Source organism: Drosophila persimilis, unplaced genomic scaffold (assembly GCF_003286085.1).
Source record: "Drosophila persimilis strain 14011-0111.01,24,50 unplaced genomic scaffold, DperRS2 tig00000431-arrow-pilon, whole genome shotgun sequence".
Classification (NCBI taxonomy): domain Eukaryota; kingdom Metazoa; phylum Arthropoda; class Insecta; order Diptera; family Drosophilidae; genus Drosophila; species Drosophila persimilis.
In genome coordinates, this window is record NW_020825312.1 from 2528367 (window position 1) to 2553669 (window position 25303).

At 47.0% G+C, this 25303-nt stretch overlaps 2 protein-coding genes across 3 annotated transcripts; both read left to right on the top strand.

The window, feature by feature from the left end:
• Positions 1–205: 205 nt before the first annotated feature.
• Positions 206–6005, top strand: LOC6596167. The gene is made up of 2 exons (XM_026989609.1): positions 206–235; positions 5328–6005. The coding sequence occupies exons 1-2, from the start codon at positions 206–208 to the stop codon at positions 6003–6005; spliced, it is 708 nt and encodes a 235-aa protein (XP_026845410.1).
• A 7137-nt stretch (positions 6006–13142) lies between these two features.
• On the top strand, positions 13143–24875 carry LOC6596166 (myb-like protein AA). 2 transcript variants are annotated; one of them, XR_003408891.1, is made up of 3 exons: positions 13143–13696; positions 13762–14779; positions 24850–24875. XR_003408891.1 is itself a non-coding variant. In XM_002021107.2 (2 exons), the coding sequence occupies exons 1-2, from the start codon at positions 13389–13391 to the stop codon at positions 14720–14722; spliced, it is 1269 nt and encodes a 422-aa protein (XP_002021143.1). In that variant the 5' UTR covers positions 13143–13388; the 3' UTR covers positions 14723–14816. The 2 variants fall into 2 exon arrangements, 1 of the variants encoding a protein (XP_002021143.1); XM_002021107.2 differs by lacking the exon at positions 24850–24875 and having other exon boundaries at positions 13762–14816.
• The last annotated feature ends 428 nt before the right edge of the window (positions 24876–25303 follow it).

A 25303-nucleotide genomic window follows, 5' to 3' on the forward strand; every position in this document is an offset into this window, starting at 1 on the left:
TGCCATTGCGATTGCGACTGCGATTGCGACCAGTGGAAGGATGTGAGTGCGAGTATATAAATATTGTTTGACATCGACGAGGGCACAAAAAATTGTCATCTCCGGAATCAGGGGAGGAGTGAATTGGGGAATTAAGCCAACATTTTCCACATATGCTAAGCGTGTGGAAAAAAATGGGAGCAGACCATGTTGTGCGGTCGTAATGATGACGCTTCTGGCCAAGCGCATTCCGGATGTTGGTATAAATGACGACGATGATGATGACAGGTGCTACATACAAGGACATGACATTTATGAACTCGGATCCTTGCACGGAGCACGGAGTACGCTTGGATGGTCCGCTGTTGAGTTGCAGAGGGGATAATTATAATGGAGGGCCATGGGGGGATCTATTTTACGCAAAAACTGGGCAAGAGTTCTTGAATCCTCATACAGTGATCCCTTTTACCGTGCATACATTCACTTTCAATTAACATTTTCAAGTATTTTCAACATTTTCCACACTAATTGCATTTTACGTGGCTCATCAAAACAAAAACAGCACCAACTAAATAAATACACACAGTTTCTCTCTATTTATTTGCGCACAGCAGGTGCTGTTGATAAAACAAACAAAAATGCGTGCTATATACTGTTCGAGCAACCACACAAACACACACAAATACAATATATGTATATGTATATCCATATAGTATATACGGTATATGGGGAAATGTGGTTAGAAGGCATTTTAGATTTCGGCCAAAACATTGACGCATCGAGCCATTTAACCAAATTCATCATACGCACTGTTGCATGGTTCGCACCTCTTGATTATTGTACCCGGGTACTGGGTACTCGGTAGAATAGTAGTACAAGGGTATATATATTATTCGTAGATCGGAATCGATCATCAAACTATTGGAAATATCGAAGACGTGAACATACGAGAGCTGTTCAATAAGTCTGACTTTTAGAATTTTCCACCTCTTAAATGATTAGGACAATTCTGCATCTGTCGACAGGCATTTATCAATAGACTCCTGTCAAAACTTGAAGAAGCTGCGTCTTTTGGATTGTGTGTTTGACAGCCTTTGATGGCAGACTTCCTCGTAATTTGAAGAGAAAATGGAAAAACGTGAAGTCCTGTGTGTTCATTAAGCATTTTTTTTACTTACTGAATATCGTTGTGGCTGTACAAGCACAAAGCATACCGAACATCCTGGACTCCCACTTGAGGTCTTTGCACCCGAAAAAAGTGAAAACACTAACGATATGGCTTTAGCCGATCCGATGTTGAAAAAGGGAGAGATTGTGGAAGTCATAGGTAGTTTATTATTTGTGTTTCAAGGCCCCTTTTGAACCAATATGGCTAAGATATGAAAGTTTAGCTGGATTATATATCTAGAAACTGGAATATTATCTATTTAAAATAGATAAGAAATACTTATACACCCCATTTCAAAGCGGGGGTCGGCACGGCCCTGTCCATTGTGCTTAGGAAAAGGCGCTCACGTACACGTGTGGTCCAGTGATCGGCACCAATTAAATAAAACTTTTTGTTTCATTTTTCCTGCTGTCTACGCACACAAGCCGCACTGTAAGTTTCGTTTGATAGTTAGCCTGCAGGGGGTATCATTAAGTCGGTAGGTTTCCGTTTGACGGTTCTTGTGGACGCAGCACTTGCAACAAGCCCAACAAATATATGTGCGGAAAGCAAACATGGCCATAAAATCGCATTTGGCATTTTGTGTAAATCAAATCAGCAGAGCGGGAAACGGAAACAAAAGCCCGAGTTAGGGGCCAGGACGCGGGTGGAAAGGACTTTATGTTTTTTGATGACCATAATGAAAAGATCAAAAGGCCATAAAATGCCGGCTCCCGTGGAGGGCAGTAACAAAAATATATCAACGACATGTGTGGCATTCAAAAAGACAAAAAAGAGATGCATAAAATTTTAAATGCAAATACGCAACTCACAAAAAAATAAAGGTGGAAAAAATAAAAGTTATCATATAATATGGAGAGTAATGGGGCCATTAAGTGGGTTATGCCGATGGGTTATAAACTGCCGGGAGGATAAATGTGCGCGTAGATAGGAGTAACCCCCAATGCGAAACTCTCGCACCCAATCGCCTCTTCATTAATGCAATCCTGGCTTCAACTGTTACCAGCAATGTTACCCCATTCGAAAATCCTCTCGACTTTGACCAAATTAGTACGCTTTGGGGCGGGTGGGGGCACAGTGCGAAAACTCAATTTGCTGCTGAAACGTCTCCACAGCTCGGTGGATCCGATTAGGGTCCAGGGAGGCCAGGGACAAGAGCGGGGGCGGGGGCAGGGTCCGACTCTCCGTTCGAGTTCCATTTAGTCTCGTCAACTGCCATCAATTTGACTAACAATATTCACGCCAATTAACAAATTAATTGCCTACTTTGCTGGCTGCACTTGAAGGCAGCAAACACACAGATACAAACACACACACAAACGCACACACGAGCACACTAACACACACGAACACAACAAACTGTGCACACTCGCTCTCAGGCATATTCCCAATGGCGTCTTAGTTTTATGGGCAAACACAACACAGCCACAAAGCAGAAACGTTAATGAAATTTCTAGCCCAAGCGGCGGCGCTACGGTATTCAGCCCACAGGGCAGACAAAGGGGTGGGGCTGGGTTGAGAGGAGGCAGGGCCAGCCAAGGGAGTGCCAGTTGTGCAACCTTTGCCCGGTAGGTGGCGTATTTGCAAAGCTTTTAATATAATGACACATTATCATGGCGTAGGCTGCGGCAATGTCAAAGGCAGGGCATACACACACACACACACAGGCACACACACATTTGCATGGGTGATGCATGGAACAAATGAGCTCACGCATAAGCAGATAAAGAGGGGGGGTGGGGTGGAGTATGGAGTATGGAGTGGCAGGAACGCGGGACAGAGATGCACTTTCAACCGTTTGTTCGCATAGGGTATCATAGGATACGTGCATACAATACATACATCTGGACCCTTGATCATTCTGGACTGCATATTCAACTAAAATTCATGTGTATAAAGTACTGTAAGAAATTAACAGCTGAATATTGAATACCTTTTCAATAAATAAATAATACTCTCTTCATCATCACCATTTTACCTCTCTAAGATTGGTCGTTGGATCAATGAGATCAGAGAGGTATCGACTCAGAGGGAGGGTATCGGGGTACCTCCCATCGAGTAGGGCTAGACTTTTCCATTGTGCTGGTATGCTCTCTTGTCGTTGTGTGCCCTCCCATCACCCCACCTCATTCTCTGCACTTTACTGTCGATTTATTACTGTTATTTCTGCTGATTTTACGCATACGACCTGTAGGCCGAACTGGCCCGTTCCAAAAGGCGTTTTAAATTGGCTAAAAAACCGAAAAACAGAAAAGGGGAAGTGCAAACAGTATGCTCCCCTCTTTCGCATATGCTCGTCGCTTATAAAATATGCAGCAGCAGCAACGCTTGTTGCAACAATGACAGTATCAACAACAACAACAATTGCCACAGCAACATCAGTGGCATCCATTTAATTTCGTTTTAATGCACAACATACATATATCCCCACGAAGGTGTCCTGGCCGATTGCCGAGAGCACCGCCGGCCATTGTCCTTATGCCGAGCGCAAACAATTGTACTTTATCCAGCAATCAAATGATTGCAAAAGAGAGGGCCACAGAGAGGGGTCACAGGACAGGACAGGACAGGCCAGAACAGGACGGGGGCTGCGGCAATTAAATGGCAGAAGTCTGTTTAACACATAATTTTTGGCCGAGTTGCATATTACTCATGTTGTTGTTGTTGTTACTGCCAGCCCTGCCGATTGTCGCTGTCATCATTTGTATTTGCCTGTTGTCTGTGTTTGTTGAGTGCCAATCGAAATTTTATGGCACCACTTAGCGGACAAGAAGAGCAAGGTGCTGATGCTTTCAGATACCCTTTCAGACACATAGATTATACCCATGAAATATATACCAATCAAATATGACTTCAGTACTCCCAAAGACTTGGTTTTCATCGCTTTGCTTCAAATAATTGCCTAAACATCGAAACATACAGTCTATAGGAAGTGGTCTGCTGTTCGTTGTCAAAGATAATAAACATTATTCTCAGAATTCGACTGTAACACCCATTCATAGCTTTCAAATGGATGGATAGAAATTATAGAAATTTATAGATACATATATTAAAGTAAATCTAAAGCAAATACAAATCTTTGCGTGTAATGATGGCTGGAATGCTTTATAAATAGCACAGAAGTTTGCCAAAAATAACCAAGAGTCTCTTAGTCTTTGAGGGGGCACCATAAGAATAGACACTGTGGGAGGGATCTCTGTATACCAATTCTCAGATATTCTTTAAGGACTGCCACATTGTTCGCTCGTCATTGCAATTAAATAAGAATAAGAATTCGAAAAAGATTGACAAAACGTTGCCATTGTCCAAGTAAGCTATCGATCATTCTAAAAAGCCGCCTCAAGTGGCCCTCGTCCGAGTAGGAAACAAATTTGCCGAATGTGTAGCAATGTTCAAGGTCGGAGAACATCTCAAGAGGCTGTGCCAAGATGCTTGAGCAGAGAACTCGTGAAGTGGCTAAAAATTAGTGGTGTTGTCCGTACATGGACTGCTAGAAAATGTGGGAGTCCAGGAGGAACGCATTCCTTAAGGTTGCTGCTTTATGGGGAGACTGCAAGAAAGAAAACCCCGACAAAAGTTGCGTGTGCATCAGTGGATAGCTTGGAAAACCATGGTTCCATCCACATTACCATCATCGAAACATTCACAAATTATGATTGCGATACTCGTCCAAGATGTGGAGAGACACTTCAGAATGAAAACCAGATCCAAAAATAATTTTACTCAAGTGCGTGGCCGAAAACGAGTCGAAGGCGGACAGACGGGACGGGACGGTCTACGAATGGAGCACGTCCAAACTGATTTTTGGTTGCCAACAACCAGTCGAAGGCATCGTCATCGTCATCGACATCGCCCAAGTGGTTAATAGAGTCCGCTGATGGCTTCGATGTATGTACAATGTACATACACTTGACTTGGCTCCATATTACGTTGATCGTTTCTACCACGGAGATTGGTAATAAAACCTGATTTCGATCGGGGATTTCGCTATAAATACGCAACGCGATTCGGAACAAGACATCATTGGGTTCAATACCTTCGACACAGTAACATCTTCAGTCAGTTCGAATATAGTTTGCCAATCTCCACAAGAACTATAGCTTCAGAATGGTGAGTGAATCCACCCTTGGGATCACACTTGGAAGTACAAAACTAACCTTCCTCCCCATTTTCTCTATAGAAACTCTTCATCGGTGTCCTCTCTCTGTGCCTGGTGGCCATCGCAGCTGCCCAGTCGGCCGATCCGGCGGCTTTGGAGCCCTCGGCAGAGTACCTGCCCCCTGTGGGCGACGCCGAGGCCGCTAAGCTCTCCGAGGATGGCTACCGCTACAAGACCGTGCGCCGACTGAAGCTGCGCCACCGCCGTGAGGTCCCCAACCAGGAGTACCTGCCGCCAGTGGACAACGCACCCAGCCAGGAGTACCTGCCCCCAGTCGACGCTGCTGCCATCGGCGACACCAAGGTGGCTGATGATGGCTACCGCTACAAGACCGTCCGCAAGCTCAAGTTCCGTGCCCGCCACCGCCGCGATGTGTCCGAGATCGCCGAGCCCAGCAACGAGTACCTGCCCCCCGTTGAGGTGTCGCTGGCTCCTGAGCTGAAGACCGTCCTGGGCGATGATGGCTACCGCTACAAGACCGTGCGCCGCCTCAAGCTCCGTCGCCACCGTCGTGAGGTCGCCGTCGCTGCCGAGGAGGCCTCCGCCGAGAGTGCCCCCAATGGTGAGTACCTGCCCCCCGCCGAGGCTGCCGCACCGGTCGAGGCCGAGCCCAAGGCTGCCGCTGAGGAGGGAACCGAGCTGGCCAAGGACGGATACCGCTACAAGACCGTGCGCCGCATCCGGTACCGCCGCCACTAAAATTCTGGACACGGACTGAGGAATATTGAACCAAATTGATCCTGAAAGTACACAGAGTAGAGCCGGGGACCGGCCCCTGCCCCCTTCCCGGCTGACTCGACAGCAATCTTTTTTTTTCTCCCAATATACAGACTTTCAATTGTCCCAGCATATGGAATAATAAAATTTATTCACGAAAAATCAGTTGAAACCGAGTTGAATATTTTGTTCGCCGACTGCTGGCTGTTGGTTGCCTCTCCTCAATCATGTGGCTTGCCAAGAACCGAGAACCAAGAACCGAAGTAAAATTAACATATTTTCTAAATTGCACATTAAATAATATCCATATAGGAAAAAACGGAGTACGAGAGAGCGAGCAGAGCCAAGCCAATGGCTGAAATGGAATTGAAATCAATGGCCAAGTAATGGCCAAAAGGAGGCGGAAAGGCAAAAAAAAGAAAGGAAAAAAAGACAGAGACGAGAAGCAAGCGAATGGAAGGGAAAAACTTTTGGCCTGCGCCAAAACGGGGCGAAATTCTATTTAGAAATGAAGTGTGCTCTTTTAGGCGCACCAGCATCCACCATCCACTCAAAGTGCAACGACTCCCCCCCCTCGGAACCGACTCCGCGACTCCTCGACTCCTCGACAGGCTGCTCGACTGCTCCAGCATCTTTTTACGGTCAACTTTTCGTAATATTATTTTGCATTTATTTGCACAAAGTTGATTTTTCCTCTGATTTCTTTGTTTTCTTTGGTTCCCTTTGCGGACTGGCAGCCAAATTACAATATTGTAGCGGTCCATGGTCCTTGGTCGCTTGTCGGATCCATGGACCAGAACCAGAACCAGAAACAGAACCAGCGGGAAAAGAGTAAATAAAACATTTTTTTGTGCGCCAAACATAAAGTTACGTAATTGAGCGCTTGACTCTTGAAAGCTGATGGTTCGGGCACGCCACGAATCCGTCCACGGGTCTGGGTCTGGGTCTCAGGGCCAGGCCAGAAAAGGTTATCGACGAGTTCAAGTTGAATGAATATTCATTTCATAATAGATTGAAATTAGCCACCAAAAGGTTGAGGTTGAGCACGCGTACTCCTCTGGGACAGGTGGTGATTCCTTCTCATCCGTGAAAGAGGTTTGCCATCTCTGGAGATACCAGGCAAAAGGCTAAGGCTAAAAGCCAGGCACATGCATTGCTAATTGATATTGATAAGCTGCCATGGGGCATGCGGCATGCGGCATGCGGCATGGGATGCCATGCTATCTTTCGTTGCCGTTTGAAGAGCACACTTTTAATGGGCAGCAGGCAGGTCTAATCTGGCCTGCTCGCCTCTGCTCTGTTCTGCTCTGTTTTGCTCAGCAAATTTACTTCACTTTCTGGCCCAATTAGTAGCGATTGGCATTGGCCAGAACCAGGCAAGAGGCAAGAAAAATCGTCAAAGTCAAACATGCAAAAAGGCCAGATGCAGCAAACTTTTTGGCCAAGCGGAAAACTTTTCGAGCAGCAAACTTGTGAAATATTTAAAATTATGGTTCTTGTGCGGCATACGCCAAACACAAGGAATGCGAATGCGAATGGCTTGACCCAGGTCGAGGCCGTGCATCATGCACTCGATGCGACAGGGTGCAGGCCATTTCAATTGCGCCTCTTAGCCACTTACGACTCTCCGTTCGAGAGCAGAGCAAAGCAATGCAAAGCAAAGCGGTCCGGTCCAGGGCCAAAGCAGAGCAAATTGAGGTGAAGTATTTAAGGCCAAAGCGGCTTGGGTCCCGCTCCCTAGCTCCGCCACCGCCCCCGCCTCCGCCCCCGATTCCGATTCCGACACATAAGCGGATGAGGCAACCCCGGGCCCGGTGACGTGGGGGACGACCAGCTGGCAGTCGCACTCTGATTGCAGGGGCTCGCTCGCTTTCTGTTGCTTATCTTCTTTGTCAGAGATTTTCTCGCTCTTCCTTCTCCAAAGTGTGTCTGTGTCTGGCAGAAGAGCAGAAGAGCACAAGAGCAGAACTGCCAACTGGCAACTGTTTCCATTAAAAAACCATTTAAATATTATCTCCACCGACTTCCTCCGCCTAATCCACATGCGTCGGCCGTGGGGGCCATCCATCCGCTTGACGTTCAGCCAAATGACAGATACAGGCCGCCAAAGGAATCTCTTTGCATTAATGAGCTTTGAGTATTTCGAGTTTGATTTTATTAATTGGACTTTCATTGGATAAACATCTTGATTAACTTTCTGTCGTACGGCCTGTCGCATGGCCGCCTCTGAGGCCCAGATATTCGACTCGTTTGACGCACCAATTACAAATGCAATTACAAGTGGCAACAATGAAATTAGCAGGCAAATTGTTTCATTGATTTAAGAGGCCCATTAAATGTTTATAGCACTCTCCATAACCATCTCCATACCATTCTTGTGTCTGTCTCTGGTCTCTGGTCTCATTCGATTGTCATTTCACAAATTCTTTCGCCCCGAATATTTCAATGGGACACTGGACAATGCCTAACCAATGCAATTTCCTCCTAATGGATTGAAAACATTCTCGAATTAGGTTCAAAGAATTTTTCGCAAATATGTTGTTGACTCCATTAAATGGGAATTTGGCCAAATTGTGCGGTTTTCAGCTTATTTTCCGTACGTACTACATTCATATTTGTGTAATTCCCTTCCCAGATCTTATCGTTGCAAAACAATTTGTCATTTCTGTGACATCTTGTTGCTGCTCCATTAATATCGTACACACGGAACGGCAAGCGAGCGAGCCGAAAAATATTTGCTTGCCACAGATTTACATTGCAGTAATTGATTTAATTTCAATTGTGGACCGTGTTCGTCTCTGGCTGCCTGGATGGTTGAAGGGATGGATGGGATGGTGTGAGCGTCGGGAGTCCATCCAAACACGAGAATATTGATAAGTCAAATCGAATAGTGATGGTGCATGGTGTGGGTGTGGGTGTGGGTGCGGGTGCGGGTGAGTGACTGGCCCACAGAACTGCGATTGATAAATATCAGAGTGTTTTTAAAGCTTATTTTTCAGATGTCCAAACGGGAGACGACGCCAACGGGCGACAAAAATAAGTAAACAAGAGCAACAACGCCAGCGAGTACAGTAAAACCTCACAAATTATCAGGGCTTCGGCTCTGTATATAAATATTTCATATAAACACTACAACTTTTTTGAGCTAGCTTGAAATATCTCAACCCGAAGCAAAAGGGTGTCTGCCGAGTACTAAGGAGCTATCGCTTTTATGTTTCTGTATGGTATAGAGATCTGATTTTAATGAAGTTTATCTGATCTATTGAAATCTAATTTTGATGGGGTCCCTATTGACCGTTTCCTTACTTCTGAAATTTCAATTCGAAAGCTTTCTGTTTGCCTAATCCCTATAATGTGTGGGGGATAATCGTATGGGTGAGGCTCTACTGTAATAAAGTTGATTGCAGCAGTCGGTGGCAAATTGAATATTTACCCGCATGTGAGAGAGAGCGTGTCTCTGCGAGTGAGTGCGATTCTGTCTCTTTTTCTCTGTTTGCACGAGTATTTGTAAGCATTGTTAAATGTCGGCTCCACCATCCACATCCACATCCACATCCACAGCATCCACAGCGTCCACAACGGAACAATATCTGGATGATAAATGCAAAGTAGTGAGAGAGAGAACATTCGTTCGCTCATTCTCTGGAAACTGTGTTCCACCATTGTTAACGGTTGCTCGTGCGTGGATGCAGATTGGGTCTGTCTCCACAAATTTCTAGCTACCAATATCCACCATATCATTCAACCCTTCTTGCTCTCTGCAGTCAATCGCTCTCTCTTCCTAAATCTCTCGCCAAACTATCCTCAGCTGTTGCTTCAACGCCTGTTTCCACTGTAGTACAATTGCTGTTTCTGTTCTCTGTTGTTCGGTATCTCTATCTCCTCCACGGGTACGTTTGTTGGTGTTGTTTGAGGCAGCGTCTTATGCCAATCTTTGGGTTCTATCGATTTTCTTTTGTTTAATTTACTGGACCTCTTGCCGCGCGGGGGAGCGCGGAGCCCTTTTCGATTTCGTAATCTAGTTCGAATGGCTTTGTCTTGTTTATTTGTTTGAGTCGAGCTCTTGATAAGGTTCGAGTAGAAGCTGCCGAATATCCCCCTCTTTGTTTTAAGTACGAGTGCTCTTGCACCCAATTTATGTATGTGTATCGAACATGGTAGAGGTATCCGTGATTCCGACTAATCCGAAAAATTATTTAGTTGCTGGAATGATCTACATACATAGATATGAACAGCTTTTTATCCGATCAGATGTTTATGGATTGGAAAAGCATGAAAAAAGATCATTTTTGTATACAAAAAGCCAATAAAAAATCAGGTGGGTTAACGTTTCAACACCAAAATGCATCAAAATACATATACATATGTACATATAAACATACAAATACTTATATAGGTATTGTACTTAGAGTGCCCATGGGGACAGACAATAGTCGGAAAAATGTCGTCGACAGAACATGTGCACGACGCTCAAGTAACTGGACACAATTCGACGGTGTGTCCGGTATCTAACACGTACATAAAACGTACCCGTCATCAGCATCTTGCTTTCGAAAATTTGATCCCGGAAATCCAAATCAAATCTAAATACCAAAAGTACTACAGAAACAGCTTTGAAACAGCTGATCAACGAAATCTTAAAAGCAAAACCAAAACCAAGCCAAATCTCGTTCAGGAATACCATGGATGGCTATTGGCGACGAATCTGTTGACTGTTGATGTTACCCCGCGCTTATCGGGCGGCATATTAATCAGCGTTTTGGAATTACTCACAGACCACAAGAGTGAGCGGCGATAAACGTGCCACTGCTGCCACAAACGGCGTCGATAAGAGAACCAACTGCGAACTGCGAAAATGTGTGTTTTACCAAAGTTCTCTCTCTCTTCTCGGATTGTTTACAACCCACCGAAGAGAGGGACAGCAATACAACAACGACAACAACAATAGCATCCTCAGAGAGGGATGCTCTCTTTGTGCACTAACACGCGCGCGAGAGAGAGAGAGAGAGAGAGAGACAGAGAGCGAGCAAGCAATTGTTGCTCTGCGCTCTCGCAGAGGCTGGCTGCTGCGCCGCCAATTTGCAAGAAAATTTAGTTCGTTTACAGTTGGTTTTTGTGGGCAAGTTGTGAAAATCGCATCGAGGAGAGAGCACACTCCGACAAGGAAGAGTTGCCAACACGCAGCAGAAAGTGGCAGCTACCAGCAAAAGCAGCAGCAGCAGCAGCAACAGTAGCAGCAGCTAGCAGCACAGTGAAGTGGCAAATGGACAAACCCAACTACCAAGTGGTGAAAACTGACAACTGAAAACTAAGCCAAAGTTTGGAAATACGAAACACGAAATACCCGTGTTTTAAATTGTGGAAATGAGCTTGCTGCTGCGGGCTCTCTCGCTCCCGCTTAAATAATATGTGTACACACACATTGGCAAGCACTCACACGCATACTTGCATACACATAAGTACAATAATACTTATGTATGTATTTTCATATGTGTGCGGTAAATTTTGCCGTGTTGCCGAACCTCGTTTGGAGATTTCTGTGTGCGTTGTGTGGTGGCAGCAAATAGTTGTTGCAAGGCCTTCGAGCAGTAACAAACAGCCAGCATAGCATCCATCCCCCAATAAGTGGCAGCAACGGCGACGACTGACGCACACAGCAGCAGCAGCAGCGGCACCAGCGGCAGCGGCGGCCACAACAACGTTGTTAATTGAAATAAATTGAAATAAATTCCACAACGTTTGCTGCTCATATTGTTAATAAAGAAAAGCAGCAGCAGCAGCGGCGGCAACAGCAACAGCATCAACGGCAACAACAACGACCGAATCACCAGCATAAACAAAACAGTGAACCACCCAGTCGAAATATTCAAATAAAACCAACCCGAACCCGAAATCAGGCAAGCATTTATTCCAAAACAAAAAATATTTAAAAAGCTAATTGAATGTGGGGTGCCCTCCCGCCCCTAATCCCCCTTAAAGAGAGAGATTTTTCTCGAGTTGCAAATAATCAGCAAATGCGTTCGCCAGTTCGTAAATTTGCGTTTAGTTGTGTTTCTCGATTTTTGGTATCAGCGGCAAATGCGTGGCAAATACATTTATTTTTAGACTAAAGTGTGTGCCCGAACAAGTGTACGAAGACTCGTATGTGCATTGCAGCATCGTTGAAAATAAGTAAATGAAATTGGCAAAGAACAAAAAAAAAAAGAAAAGAAACAAAAAGACTGCTTCCAAAGTGCATTCAAGACGAGAATCAAAGGGAAATATTTAAAAAAAGAGCTTGGTTTGAGTGGAGGATCGTTCCTGCCTATGCCAGAACATTCCTTTGATTGATATAGGAGGATTCAGTCGATCCGATCTGGTCGATTTCCAATGATTAGTAGAACTAGTAGAGATCCTTCTCTTGGCAGTATTCAGGAGATAGCTTTTGCTATGCCTCTAGCGCAGTTAGACTCTTTTCTAGCCTCGCTCTCGTAAGCAAAAAGTTCTTATAAGATAACCAAATAAATAAATAAATAGTTCCATGTCGAATCACTCGGATTCGCAGAAACAACAGCACACGCACACACAAACACACACAATTGTTTATGTTATACGATTGCGGCGGGGTTTTTGATTTCAGCCAACTCACAGAGTACTTCGATTTGTATACAAGTGGAAAATATAGATTTGCGGGTTTGGTGTGCCAACAGAAACAGAAACAGTGCCTCAGGTGGTACGGTACAGTCAGTACACCTGGATGGAAGGCGAGTTAGAGCGAATTTTCCAGCTATTGTTCTATCATTTGATTTTGCTCGTAATCAATTTAATATTTACATTGTTTTCTACTGTTTATTATCTCAATCATCTACTGCTCCCCCCAAAGTCAATTGAATTTATTTCTAAAACAAATATAAACCCACCTTCGCGCCCAGGACTCGAACTCTCTCCAGGTTCAGGCTTAGGTTCATTGAACTCCCTAACCAGCCTCAAGGACCTCGGCGACGACCCTTACCCTTTCGGGACTCAAGAAGAGCGCCGAAAAGTATGCAACGGCCATGGACCATCAGGGCATAAACTAATATTAACGATTTTCTCACTTCACTTCTTTCCCTCCTACTTTCAGCAGCATCCGTGCAGCAGCATCCCACCGCAGTGGGCCAACAAACACATACATACACACACACACACACACACACACACATACACACACGCGCGAGCGGGCACTCGAACAACTCTCACCGACAAGTGTACCAAAAGTCGGACATGCGCAAACACCATTTTGGTAGTGGTAGCACGTCAGAAGTTAACGTTAATAGCGCCTAAGAGAGCGCACCGAGAGAGGGATTAAGGGAGCGCGCCAAAGTCGTAAGAGAGAGCCAGCCCGAAATGGCCTTTTCGCGCCACAACATTGAAAAGCGCCGACTCATCGAGCTAGTGCGCCTGAATCCCATCCTGTGGGACTGCCGCCTGCCACACTACAAGCGCTCCGACAAGAAGAAGGCCATCAAGTGGAACGAGCTGGGGCGCATGTTCAACGTGACCGGCGAGCGGGTGCAGCGGACCTTCACCTCCCTGCGGGAGATCTTCCGCCGGGAGCTGAACCACGAGAAGATGCTGGGCACCACGCGGTTCAAGTCCAAGTGGGAGTACTACGATGCCATGGCCTTTCTCAAGGAGGTGATACGAGAGCGGAAGTAAGCTTTTTTTTTATTGAGGAGGCTTTAGGAGCTGCGACTTACACTTTCTCTTTCTCTTGCAGATCCCGGGAGCGCGTTAAGCAGGGCCCCACTGATCCTGCCACCAGGTCAATTTCTACCAATAACAACAACCACAACAACAACAACAACTCGAACAGCAACAACAACAACAGCGTGGCAATGGATGAATACCAATATTTTGCCCCAAGCGATCCCAACAATCCCAACAATCAGCCGCAGCCGCAGCCGCAGGCTCTGGCCCTGCCGCAGCCAAAGACCAACGTCACGTCAGTGTCGAATCCTGCAACCATCCTGCCCAGCCTCAGCCAACTGCCTGCCGCACTGCTGCCACAGGCCCAACATTTGCAGGCCCTCCAGCTGCAGCCGGATGTGACGCTTACCTCGTTGAGTGCCATTCCCAAGCAGCCGCCGTCCGCGACAGCATCCGCAGTGCCCGCCGCGCCTGCATCTCCCGCCCAGGTGCTGTCCAGCTCACGTTCCTGCAGCTCCTCGCCCTCCATCTACATCAAGGACGAGCCAGGCTCTCCAGAGAATGTGGACGGGCTGGGAAGCGGGACAAAGCTGGCCACCATTCGTCCGCAGACCAAGCAGCAGTTGAAGGCGCGCCTGCAGGTGCCGGCACCCAAGAGCGCCTCGATCTACGCCACGTCCCCACCACGTCTCATCATCAACGCGAACAACGAGCTCATCGATGCCGATGCTGGGGACCTGGACGAGGATCTGGATGACTACGACGAGGATGACGACGAGACAGGCCGCTACTCCCCAGTGGTAGATGTGGATATGATGGGGCCCGACGGCCGCTTTTCGCCCGGAGGCAGCAGCTACACGCGAGTGGGTGCGGTAGGAGGCGGGCGCTCCCAGTCCCGGCATCTGCCCAGCCCCAGGGAACTGCTCTACATGAAATTCGGAGACTTTCTGGCAGCCCGACTGAACACCCTCAATGAGACTGTGGCCAATGAGTTGATGAACAAGATACTGCTGCTCATCGCAGAGAAATGAGCGCCGCAATAGACCGCATGCCGCATGCTCAAATATGATTGAATCGACAAAGGAGTGGTGAGTGGAGCATAATTTATTACGAGTGTTATCTATAAGGATCGGCGGATAGCTTTTCAATCAGCCCAGCACGTTGTTACATTCGATAATAACTTCTAGTCTAAGGAGCAAAAACCATGCTAGAAAATAGATGGATTGCAGCAGGAGAGGACAGTACAGGACAGAGAGCTCTCCTGTAAATCTACGGAATGTGTGATGATCTTCCTGATTTTTTGAGGGAATGCGAATGTGCAAATCGTTTACAAAAATGTTGTAATGCTCATAGCTTTTATGCTCTGGCCAGAAATTCTTGAACTAGTTTGGCGCTGGGTGTGCTCTAGAAATTTATTGCCCTGACCAATTTATTTAGCAACACACATACACATATTTAAATTTCGAGTTTTATTTACACACAAAATGCCAGAGCCATAAAAAAGTTTTAATTTCCGGACGTTGAAGTGGACCCCAGACACACACACACACACGCAGCCACACACGCAGCCACACACGACCGGACGGAACGATGCAAGTTTGGAGATTTGAGAGCATTTCACGCATAAATAAAATGCCTAGGACTCTGCAACATGACAGGAGCCAAGTCCCACTCCCAAAGCCCTCTATTCCAAAACCGAATAGGCCCCATAGAAGAGCTAACTGACGGCACGGCCCACAATGGGCGAAGCGCAGCCGAAACTCAAAATTAGAACAAAAAACGAGCCATGCAGCTCCAAGCTTTGCTTTTTGACTCGGACTCGGAGTCGGACCTCAGACCTCGGACTTGGCCACTTTGGCCATCTGACGAGCTGTGGCGAAAGGGCAAAAATGAAAGAGCTGCGTGCCGGATATGCGAACGTTTAGCACCCTGGATAGCCCTTGGCACAACATTCAATATAGATATTCAATATATATATGTCGTTGCAACAAAACAGCTGATTTGCTGGTAAAATGCAGGGGAAATTACTTTGCTTTGGATCAAATCAGCAACAAAAGGATCAGTTAAACTCGGAATCTAGTGGAGTTCCGCCACCAAAAAGTGCATCGTTTGGTCCTTTACTAACATCGGAATGTTGATTAACCAATGATCATTATACTAAGGGTAAATGTACAAATTGACTCTTGGGCTTGGGTTCGGGAGAAGGGTGTCACAGATGGAGACATGTGTGTAGCCTTCATAGGCAGATTGCCTCGATGACACCGCAGCAGTGCCCAACCAAGTTCAAACTGTGTGTGTATCTGTATCTGTATCTATCTGTATCTGTATTTGTATCTATATCCGTATCTGTAACTAGTAGTAGCTGCAACTGTGCGAATGGCTTCGCACTCTGGCACTCTCCAAAGCGTCGTCGGCATGGAGCGTGTGTATTTACGATTTTGTAATATTTATGCAGCGACGCCTTTGGTGTGTGCCCTTTAGATGCCATTGCGGCTGCCCTTCCTATACATCCATGCACCCATCCGATGTTGATGCCCGCACCAGCCCGAGCACCAGCCCGAGCACCAGCACCAGCACCAGCAGAGCACCCGACACCCCACTCTTATCTATGGTTTGGGCCAAGTTGCTTTACGAGCACAGACGCAGCCTCGGATTTGAGTTGGAAAGTGGAATCGAGGGAGCCTCCAGCACAGTGGGTGGCGTGTCCGACCTTTTATGGATAGTTACAGCAAGTTTGTTGGCACTTACAACATTATAAATTTGCCATAAATTATCATTTTATGGATGCAGCTGATGACACGATGGGCAACAAAAGATACTTTTGATCCGAAATGAGCATTAAACGGGGCCAAACAGCGGGGCTGGCAGCATCATCGAGGATAACACCATCCCATTGAAGTGTGTATTTTAAAGGATCGATAAATTGCAGAAATATGACATCCCAGTGGCATTATTGTCCATGCATCCCATCGTAGTACCCCCATCGCCATTACTATTCGGAATTCACAGTAAATAAACTTAACATTTCCTTGTCTAGGATGCCACACAGAGGCCCACTCTTGAACGGAGACCGCCCTTTGGCTGTCTGAGTGCCTGCTGCCAGCCTGCCAGATTTCCCAAACACTTTCCACACTTCCGCCCGTTCTCGTTCCCGTGCCCGTGCCCGTTCCCGTTCCCATTCGCATTTCCGCTCAAAAAATCAAATCTCAGTTGGTTACAATGTCTGAGGATGCTGATATACGCACTCCCTATGCACTCGTTCCGGGTCTCCGCCTCTCCGGCTCTCGTAGGACTCTGACTCTCCCCGTCAATGGGGCAAGTTTTAAATGGCGGCGCTAAAAAGTATTGCATGCCCCCGCCGGAGCGCGCGGCCCCTTTCTGCACATAAAATGCATATGCAAGTTAATGTTTACAATAGTCGTAAAAGTTTAATGGATTTTGCCAGCTACTGCACGGGGCTTAGGATCGTAACTTTCGAAATCAGTTTTTTCCCAGAGACAGCTACAGAGAGGGAGTGGGTGTGGGCGATGGTGAGGGGGGAGGGCCAGCACACAGTGTATGTGTGTGTGTGTGTGTGGCAGGCACATCAGCAGGCCCCAAACTTTCGCGCTGTTTGTATAATCAAAATGCATTTATTTGATTAATACGCCGCCATCTTTCTCTCGCTTTTCCACTTTTGCCAAAATATTTGGAAAAGCTTCTGTTGATTTTATTTTGGGAATTTTCCTTTGTTTTCCTATTGACTTTTACACTTTTGCCCCTGCGTGGTGGTATTGGTGGAGTTGGTGGTGCTGCCATGGCCGTTGATGGGGGAATAGTCGGGGACTAGTTTGTCGTTTGGGGTCGAAACGGACACATAGTCGTATGTATTCGGAACATATGTATATTGTAGTCTCTATGCCTCGTCGTAGAGTGTGTAGAGTGATTATGTTGTACTAATATTGGGAGAGACTGGCAATCGGCAAACATTGAAGTGGGGCTTGGGCTTGGGTTTGGGCTTGGGATTGGGATTGGGATTGGGCTTGGGATTGATTTTGGGTTGTACGAGTACAGCTTAAAGGGCTGGCTGCGTTGCAAATTAAGTGCCAAAACTAATTCATTAAACTGGAGGAGCAGATTGCAATTGACAAATTATGGAAACCGAAACAAACTCCACAAGACTTCCGTATGAATTTATCATCTGGCTTTTGTCTCTGGGAATTCGGTTTGTGATTGAGTGCATTCCATTCAGGTCCATCATCTAATGAAATGCATATGCCAATCAACATAATTATAACTTTGAATGGTGTGTAGTGGGGCCACGCCCAAATTGAAAGGGCCACAAAAACCAGCAACAGGCAGCAGCCAGGCAGCAGTTAGGCAGCAGTCAGGCAGCATCAGGATGGGGGTTATGTGGAAAAGGATATGCCAAAGCCACAGAACAGAGAGAGCCATCATCGAAGCATGTATCGAAGCAAATCTAACATCTGGCTACAGAAATTGTGGCAGCCAGGATGTGTTTAATGGTGATCGAATGCGGGATACCCAATAGCTCCCTTTTGACTCCTCCCAAAGCTCCTGAACACATTGTCCGCCGCTGCAACGGATACGTATCTGAGGGATATATGTGCATAATTTATGGTCTTGCAACTTCCTCGTGCAGCCCCGATATACCCTGGAGGACCCTGGGTACTCCTTCTGCCTTCTGTATAATAATGTTAACCCAAGCCTGGCGCACACAAAGAACTTGTCCAGAGGATGGCGATATGGATGTGGCTGTGGCTATGGCTATGGCCATGTCTGTGGCAGTGGCAGTGGAAGTGGCTGTGGATGACGATGCCTAGGCCTGGGCATATGTCGATGACTATAACTATGAGTAGTATCAATATTGACAGCCATTAATATGGCATTTTATGCAATAAGCAGAGACATTGATGAGGCGGAGTCCGGAGTCTCGGCTGAGCCTTGCTTCTGTCTCATGGCACTGCTGCATTTTTAATGAGCTCCAGTGGAGGAGGCGCCTCGCCTCGTCCGGGCTTCCGCTGTTGCCTGATGACTGGGGAAATGCTTCCGTCTGCGATTGGAAATTTGCCAACCCCGTCGTGTGGGCGCCGTGTGGGAGGCAGCCACTTGGGGGCAGGTTAATTTCAGAGGTAGCTGGGGGCTGGGGGCTGGGGGCTGGTGGCTGGTGGCTGCCAGGAGGCTGGGGATTGAAAAGCGGAAGGCAAAACGGAAGCGCGCAGACACACACGACCTCGTCTTGGATGCCTCGTAGTCGTATCTCCTTCGTATTAATGGCCGGAGGACATGTCAAAGGAACTGATGACGCGCCGCGTCTCCAGACCGACGTGCACTGACTGCAATCATGGAAACCAAACCATGCTGATGAGGCCCCCAGGTATGGACGGATGGATGGGTGGACAGATGGATGGGCGGGTGGATGCTTCTTTAGATACTTATTGTCCGCGCCCGCAACCCGATACGGACCTGCAATGCCCTCTGACTATCCTGCATATCAATCAGGCGGGCCGGCGTGCAAAAAAAACACGTCGGTCGCCATCTGCCGCCGCAGATTGCAGATTGCTCAAAGGATGAAATGAAACAAAAATAATTGCACAGAATTTATCGCCAGATTTACCTTTCGGATTTGGCCTGCTCGAGCGCGTTTCGTTTTCCTAAATTAATAATTTTGATTGCCTCGCCTTGACTCTTGCCTCTTGCCTCTTGACTCTTGCCTCTTGGATGCTGTGCTGCAGCAAAGCTGCCGTTGCAAAGTTGTGCCGCTCTGCTCTGCTCTGCTCCGCTGCGCGACAGTTGTTTAAGTTTTGCTTGCGAAAAATTATCATCATTAGTGCCCGAACTTTGAACTTTGCCTTTTCGACGTCACTTTGACAATCAGGGGCGGCGCACTTTCTTTCGCTGCAAAGTTTCGTTCTGCAAATAAATTGTCTCGTAAGCTAATGAAAATGCCGGAGGCTGGTAATTAAGTTGCAAATGCAGCAGAATTCAGACGAGGCGACGGATGGGGGAGGGGGCGGAGTGTCATCTGAATTACCCAAGATTATGTTGAAAATATATTCCGTTTTGGCCAAATGTTTTGGGTTTGTGCCAATTAGAGAAACCATTCTTATTGTTTTCTAAACATTTTCACCGCACATTTTGCCAGGCACGTTGATGCTGATGTTGATGGACTGGCAGCAGCAGCAGCAGCACAAAATGGTTTTGGTAATATTTTGAGCCTTGCGAGTCATCAAGGACATGGATGCTCCACTCCTCCACTTGAGGCCACTCCACTCCACTGCACTCCTCTCCACACAAATCGACTCGACTCCCACTCGAATCGTATATATTTTGGCTGGCCACAAAAATTGATTGCCGTAAATGCCGAAAAGCAAGGCAAATAATATTTGTGCTGTTCTGTGGCTTTTTGCGGCAACGATGGCAGAGCACACAGCATTTATAAATAAATTACAGAGAAAAAGAGGAAGGGCGATAGAGAGAGAGAGAGAGAGAGGAAGAGAGGTTTTTGGCAAAAAAAATCAAAATATCAATTGCTGAATGCGTTTTCCATTTCAACGAAACGGGAAAGCCTGCTGCCTCCAGCCAACTGTCTCTTCGACTTGGCAGATTGTTTATTCAGGGTTCCACAATTAATTACCACTAAAAGTGCGACCAGCTGTGACAGAGAGAGATAGAATGAACAAGCGAGAGAGAGAGAGAGGGTGTTCGGTGAAGACACAGAGACAAAAACAGACTAATTACATTAGCTGCCACAACGATTTGTCTCCCGACTCAATCAAAATGTTGGCCCTTAGTGCAGGTTGCAGACGCTGCTTCTCGGAGGCCTGCCGGAATGCTGCAAAATTCCTCAGAATGTTGCCACAAATCACCAGGAAACATGATGACAGCATACGGTGCCTGACTGCGCCTACAGGTATGCAACAGTTCTTGAGAAAGCCAGAAGAGAATAGCAAAGGCACTCGAGTGGGAGGGGGATTGGGATTGGGAGTGGTTGTGGTTGTGGATGTGGATGTGGGAGAGGAGCTCGCTGTTTATGCATTTCCCTAATGAAATGCAAAGAAAACAAAGCGAGCTCCAGCCTAGCAATATCCCAGCCCCAGCTTACAGCTCGGGCTATCCGCCCTGCGATAGGCAATGCAAATTTCAGGAGAGCCCTTCTTGTGGCTGCTTCTGCTGCTGCTTCTGCTGCTGCTGTGGCTGAGTGGTAATTAAATATTTATTTTCTCCGTAGCTATTTGCTTTGATTAATAGCTAACAAAAATGGGGAAAATAGGAAAAGATAGGGCTTTGCTGCGGGGCACACACTTTGGATGGATACCCTTGCAGATAATAAATAGAATAAATTGATTTGTTTTGATTAAATATATCCCTATAAGAACTACCTCAAACGACTAGTCATCCAATCAAGAATCTGGGTCCATATGGCATTGCAAATATCTGATAATAATCATAGTATCATCTGAAAGGGTATTACAACACAAGAGGCGCCCCAACGTCATGTTCTTTGGCTGTTGGATGTTTTTAATATTTTACAATTTCCCAATTGTTTGCCTCCCCCCTCCGCTTTTGTTTAACTTGAGTTACGAGTATTGTTGGTTTTTGTTCAGTTGTTCAGTAGGTAAATCAAAAACTTGGAGAGCGAAATCCGGGTCTTTGACTGGGTCCCATTTAATTTCGATAATGTGTTTCGGATTTGACAATTGATTTGGGTAAGCGGGTGGGGGATTAGGGATAGGATTACGGGGACAGAGAGTCCATTGAGATATTAATAGAGCCTTGGAGTTAAGACCCTGGGCTGTCGTATTGCTGGACACGTCGTTCAGCCATGAGTCACTCTGTGTGGCACAGGACACCACGACACCAGGGCGAGGACCAGGACTAGGACCAGCACCAGGACAGAGCTCTTTCGACACCCCATGGGTGTCAACCAACCGCATTCACTTTGCATATTGACACGTCTCCTAGTGTGCATGAGTAATTTATTGTTTTCCATGGCGTACTTCAAGGCGCCAAACTGGGAAATGGCGCAAACACAAACCGAGCGAGAAGCGCATGGAAATGTTGCATGGAAAAAGGTCAGCGAGACACATTACCACATGATTACGAGACCACAGGGACCACCGACTTGACCTCCGACCAGCCACCAGCAGCCAACCACAGGGAACGCTGGAGCTGGTGCTGGAGCTGTAGATGGCGATGGCGATGGAGGCAGACAACCGGCTCCAGTTGCATATAGTATCCAGCTGCTGCTCCATCTCCATCTCTATCTCCCGCTCCACTATCTTCTGCTCGATCTCCGTCTCCTGCTCGAAATCCGAATGCGTAAAACCAAAGGGCGAACAAAATGGCACCACAACAGCGGAAATGCGCAGGAGACAGAGGCAGAGGCAGCGGCAGCGGCAGAGGCAGGAGACAGAGGCAGGATTGCAGTTGCACCAAAGCGTCATTAAGTCAATTTGTGAGAGGCAAAGCGGCAACTTAATGTGCAGTCGGGGACCCCGGGACCCTGGGAGTTGAAGAGACCCCCGACTAGCAATAGGAATTGGACCAGCACTACGACTGGTCCTAGGCACTAGGACCCCAAACATGGACACACCAATTATCCAGAAATGCCAACACACAAAAGCAAAACCCTGGCATAAGAAAGCTGGGGCTTGGGGTTGCTGTTGGGGCCGCCCCAAAAAGGAGATTGCGCTTTTGCGGTTGTGTTAAGTTGATTTCCGGGCACGTCTGGTCCCCCTGTCCCTGTCCCTGTTCCCATCCCTATCCCTGTCCATTCTCTCACACATTACCCCACATGGGGGCTTCCAAGATGTCCTACGCCAATTATGCGTAGGGGCCCCATCCTCTGCTCGTCAGCGGTATATTCATAAACAGACGACGATGTCCCTGTTGTCAATGCCATCATCATCATCATCAGCACTCTCATCATCATAATCATCATCATCAACGCCATGGTTATCATCGTTCTCAGCAGTCTTGCAGTAGGTGTTGGCCACGCCCCCTGCGTCAGTGGCTGTCACAAGCACCGGCACCCACCCACAGCCAGGAACCACCCTGCCCCCCCACTCGACCCACTCATTTCCTCCTTTTCCTCCTATCCCCCGATAAGGTGTGCTGTAAATTATACGCTTTTGCGTTTAGCCTCCGCCACAGACCTGTAGTCTGGGTCCAGCCTCGGAGGAATCCCTCCTGCTGTCTGCTGCCCGCTGCACGCTGCCCGCTGCCCACTGCCCGCTCCATCTCCGTCCAGTTCGGACAGTCCGGCAGTTTGATGTTTTGCGGTTGTGTTGACGTTGTCCCAGGGCCGGAGAATGAGCAGCCAAGTGAAGGGCCCACCCACAGATGCTGGTGGCCTTTAATATTTAAAGTGCGCTTTTAGGCCAAAGTTTGTCCATTATCCTGCCGACATGTTATTGTCCTTTCGCTTTGCGGTGCCGGGGCCAATTAATGAGATTTCCACAATGCCAGCATCGCATCGCATCGCATCGCATCGACCGGAGCGCATCCGGGCGTGGTGGGGATGGGCGGTGTTGTTGGACTTGGTGTTGGGTGTGGGTGTGGGTGTGGGTGTGGGAGGCATTGTTTCGAGAAGACAAGAAGGTTGCCCTGGAGCACAAAGGTGAAGGGCCCTCCAATGGGTGCTTCATCCGGCAGTTAAGAGGTTGAACAACAGCTATCTTTAGAGCTTCAAGAGATCCGTTTTCTCAAATCAAGGTAGAGCTATGATGATGAGTGGTAATCGCAGTTAAGTTGTCCCTTTGTGCACCTTGGAGTACTCCCAGTTTTCTTTGGGAAATAACCCTGCTCTCTTGCTGGGAAGCTTCATTTGAATAATCCACTTTGATCGTCACTCGAAAACCCCTTTAACAGTTCGAAGCGGAAATGTTTCTTTAGCCGGAAAAACTTGCACACTTTCCATCGCACCATCGCACCCTCGCACCATCGAGCCATCGCATCATCGAGCCATAGCCACAGCCACAGCCTTAGCCTTAATTTTCATTAGCTGCAGTTTCCCATCTTCCGAACAGAACCAAACCGAACTGGTAGGAACTCTGTGCCTCCTTCGAGTGTCTCCTTGTGCAGCCAGTGGCAGAACAGACCGCAAAGTTGGGGCAGCCACTGTGTCATTTGTTATGTTATTGGTTTGGACATTTTGCAAATTGCTTATTTAGCAGTGCGTAAAATCCACAGCGTCCTCTGGCTGCCTGCTGCCAGCTCATCCTGCTCCGGTTCCGTACTCTCATTCTGCTCTCGTCCTGCGGTTCTCTTTTTGTCGAGGCCACACACATGTCAAGGAGCAGTAGATTCTGCTATTTCTCGCCTCTGAATCCTGCTCGTGCTTCTGCCTCTGCCTCTGCCTCTGTGTCTCTGTCTGTGTCTGTGTGGCCCAAGAATTTTTTCCTCTTCTCCATTGTTGTAGCCTCAAAGTTAACAACGTGTCAAGCAAGCGGTTAGAAGGTCTCCTCTCTCTCCATCCATGCTTGTACTGTCCTGTCCTGTCCTGCCCTGTCCTGTCCATCCCGTCTAACCCGTTCGCTTCTTACCATACGCAGCAGTATAGGGAGATTGGCAGGGGTGCCAGAGATGCCCTGGGTCGTGGCAGGTGTCACACATCCAGTTATTTGGCCAAGTGTTCGAAAACTGTCAATGCAGTACAATTTTCCCACTTGCACATGAGTATATTTTTTTTCCGACTTCGGACTCTCATCTGTCCCCGTAATAATATTTGTCTTTCATTCTGTGTCATTTACTCCGGCCTCCCGGCCTCCCGGCCTCCTGGCCTCCCGGCCTCTGGTTCTAGTTCTGGTTCTGGTTCTGGTTCTTGGTGTTTTTGTGTGGCGCCTAATTGCCTGCTACATTTTGTGGCACTTGGGTGCGGCAAAAGGGGCAAAAAGGACCCCGAAACGAGTGTCATAAACTTTTTTACGACTAATATTTTGTGAGGCTTTTTAATTAGGCGAAATGGTCGTTAAAATTGATTTATTGCCTGTGATGGGAATTGTTAATTGGGGGCTCTCTCCAACGGGTGGGGGCAAACGGCTATAAAATTGAATAACTCTCTTGAATTGATCGATAAGCTAAGGTCCTTTCCCTCCCTGCCTAAAATGTTTGCCTAATTACTAACATCTACTATTCTGTTCTCTTCTCGTTTCAGCTCCCAGCCCAAAGGCTAACTTTTAGGATAATATTACAAATAATAATAATAATAATTTTTTTTTTTTGAATCAAGTCTGTATTACTCGGATGTGCCATGGAAGACAAACGGAAGGAAATGTATGGATAATCCAACACTAAAATATATCAAGTGGTTTTTGAACTCGAAAAAAGTTTTAGAAGGCACCAAAGTTGGAGAACTCAAATATATTTGGTTTCATCGAAATAATTGAAAGTTTCAGTCGTTTTTTATGATACGTACATTATACATTGTACGTGAACGTGAACGTGAACGTAGCCCTCGTCGTCCCAGTGGAGTAGGCAAAAACTTCTGGCCACTTTATCGCTTTAAGTGACTGGAAAACTCGGTAAAGTTCCAATGCTCCTCCACTGCACGGCCACTAAACGGTTCAACTTTATGCAAATTGTGGAGCTCCCAGGAATCTTCAACCAAA

Bases quoted from the DNA above. Each gene is read 5' to 3' on its own strand.
- LOC6596167 (XM_026989609.1), top strand. From the start codon at position 206: ATGACGCTTCTGGCCAAGCGCATTCCGGAT. The intron at 236-5,327 runs GTTGGTATAAAT...TTTTCTCTATAG, and splicing joins TGGCCAAGCGCATTCCGGAT to AAACTCTTCATCGGTGTCCT.
- LOC6596166 (XM_002021107.2), top strand. From the start codon at position 13,389: ATGGCCTTTTCGCGCCACAACATTGAAAAGCGCCGACTCATCGAGCTA. The intron at 13,697-13,761 runs GTAAGCTTTTTT...TTTCTCTTGCAG, and splicing joins GAGGTGATACGAGAGCGGAA to ATCCCGGGAGCGCGTTAAGC.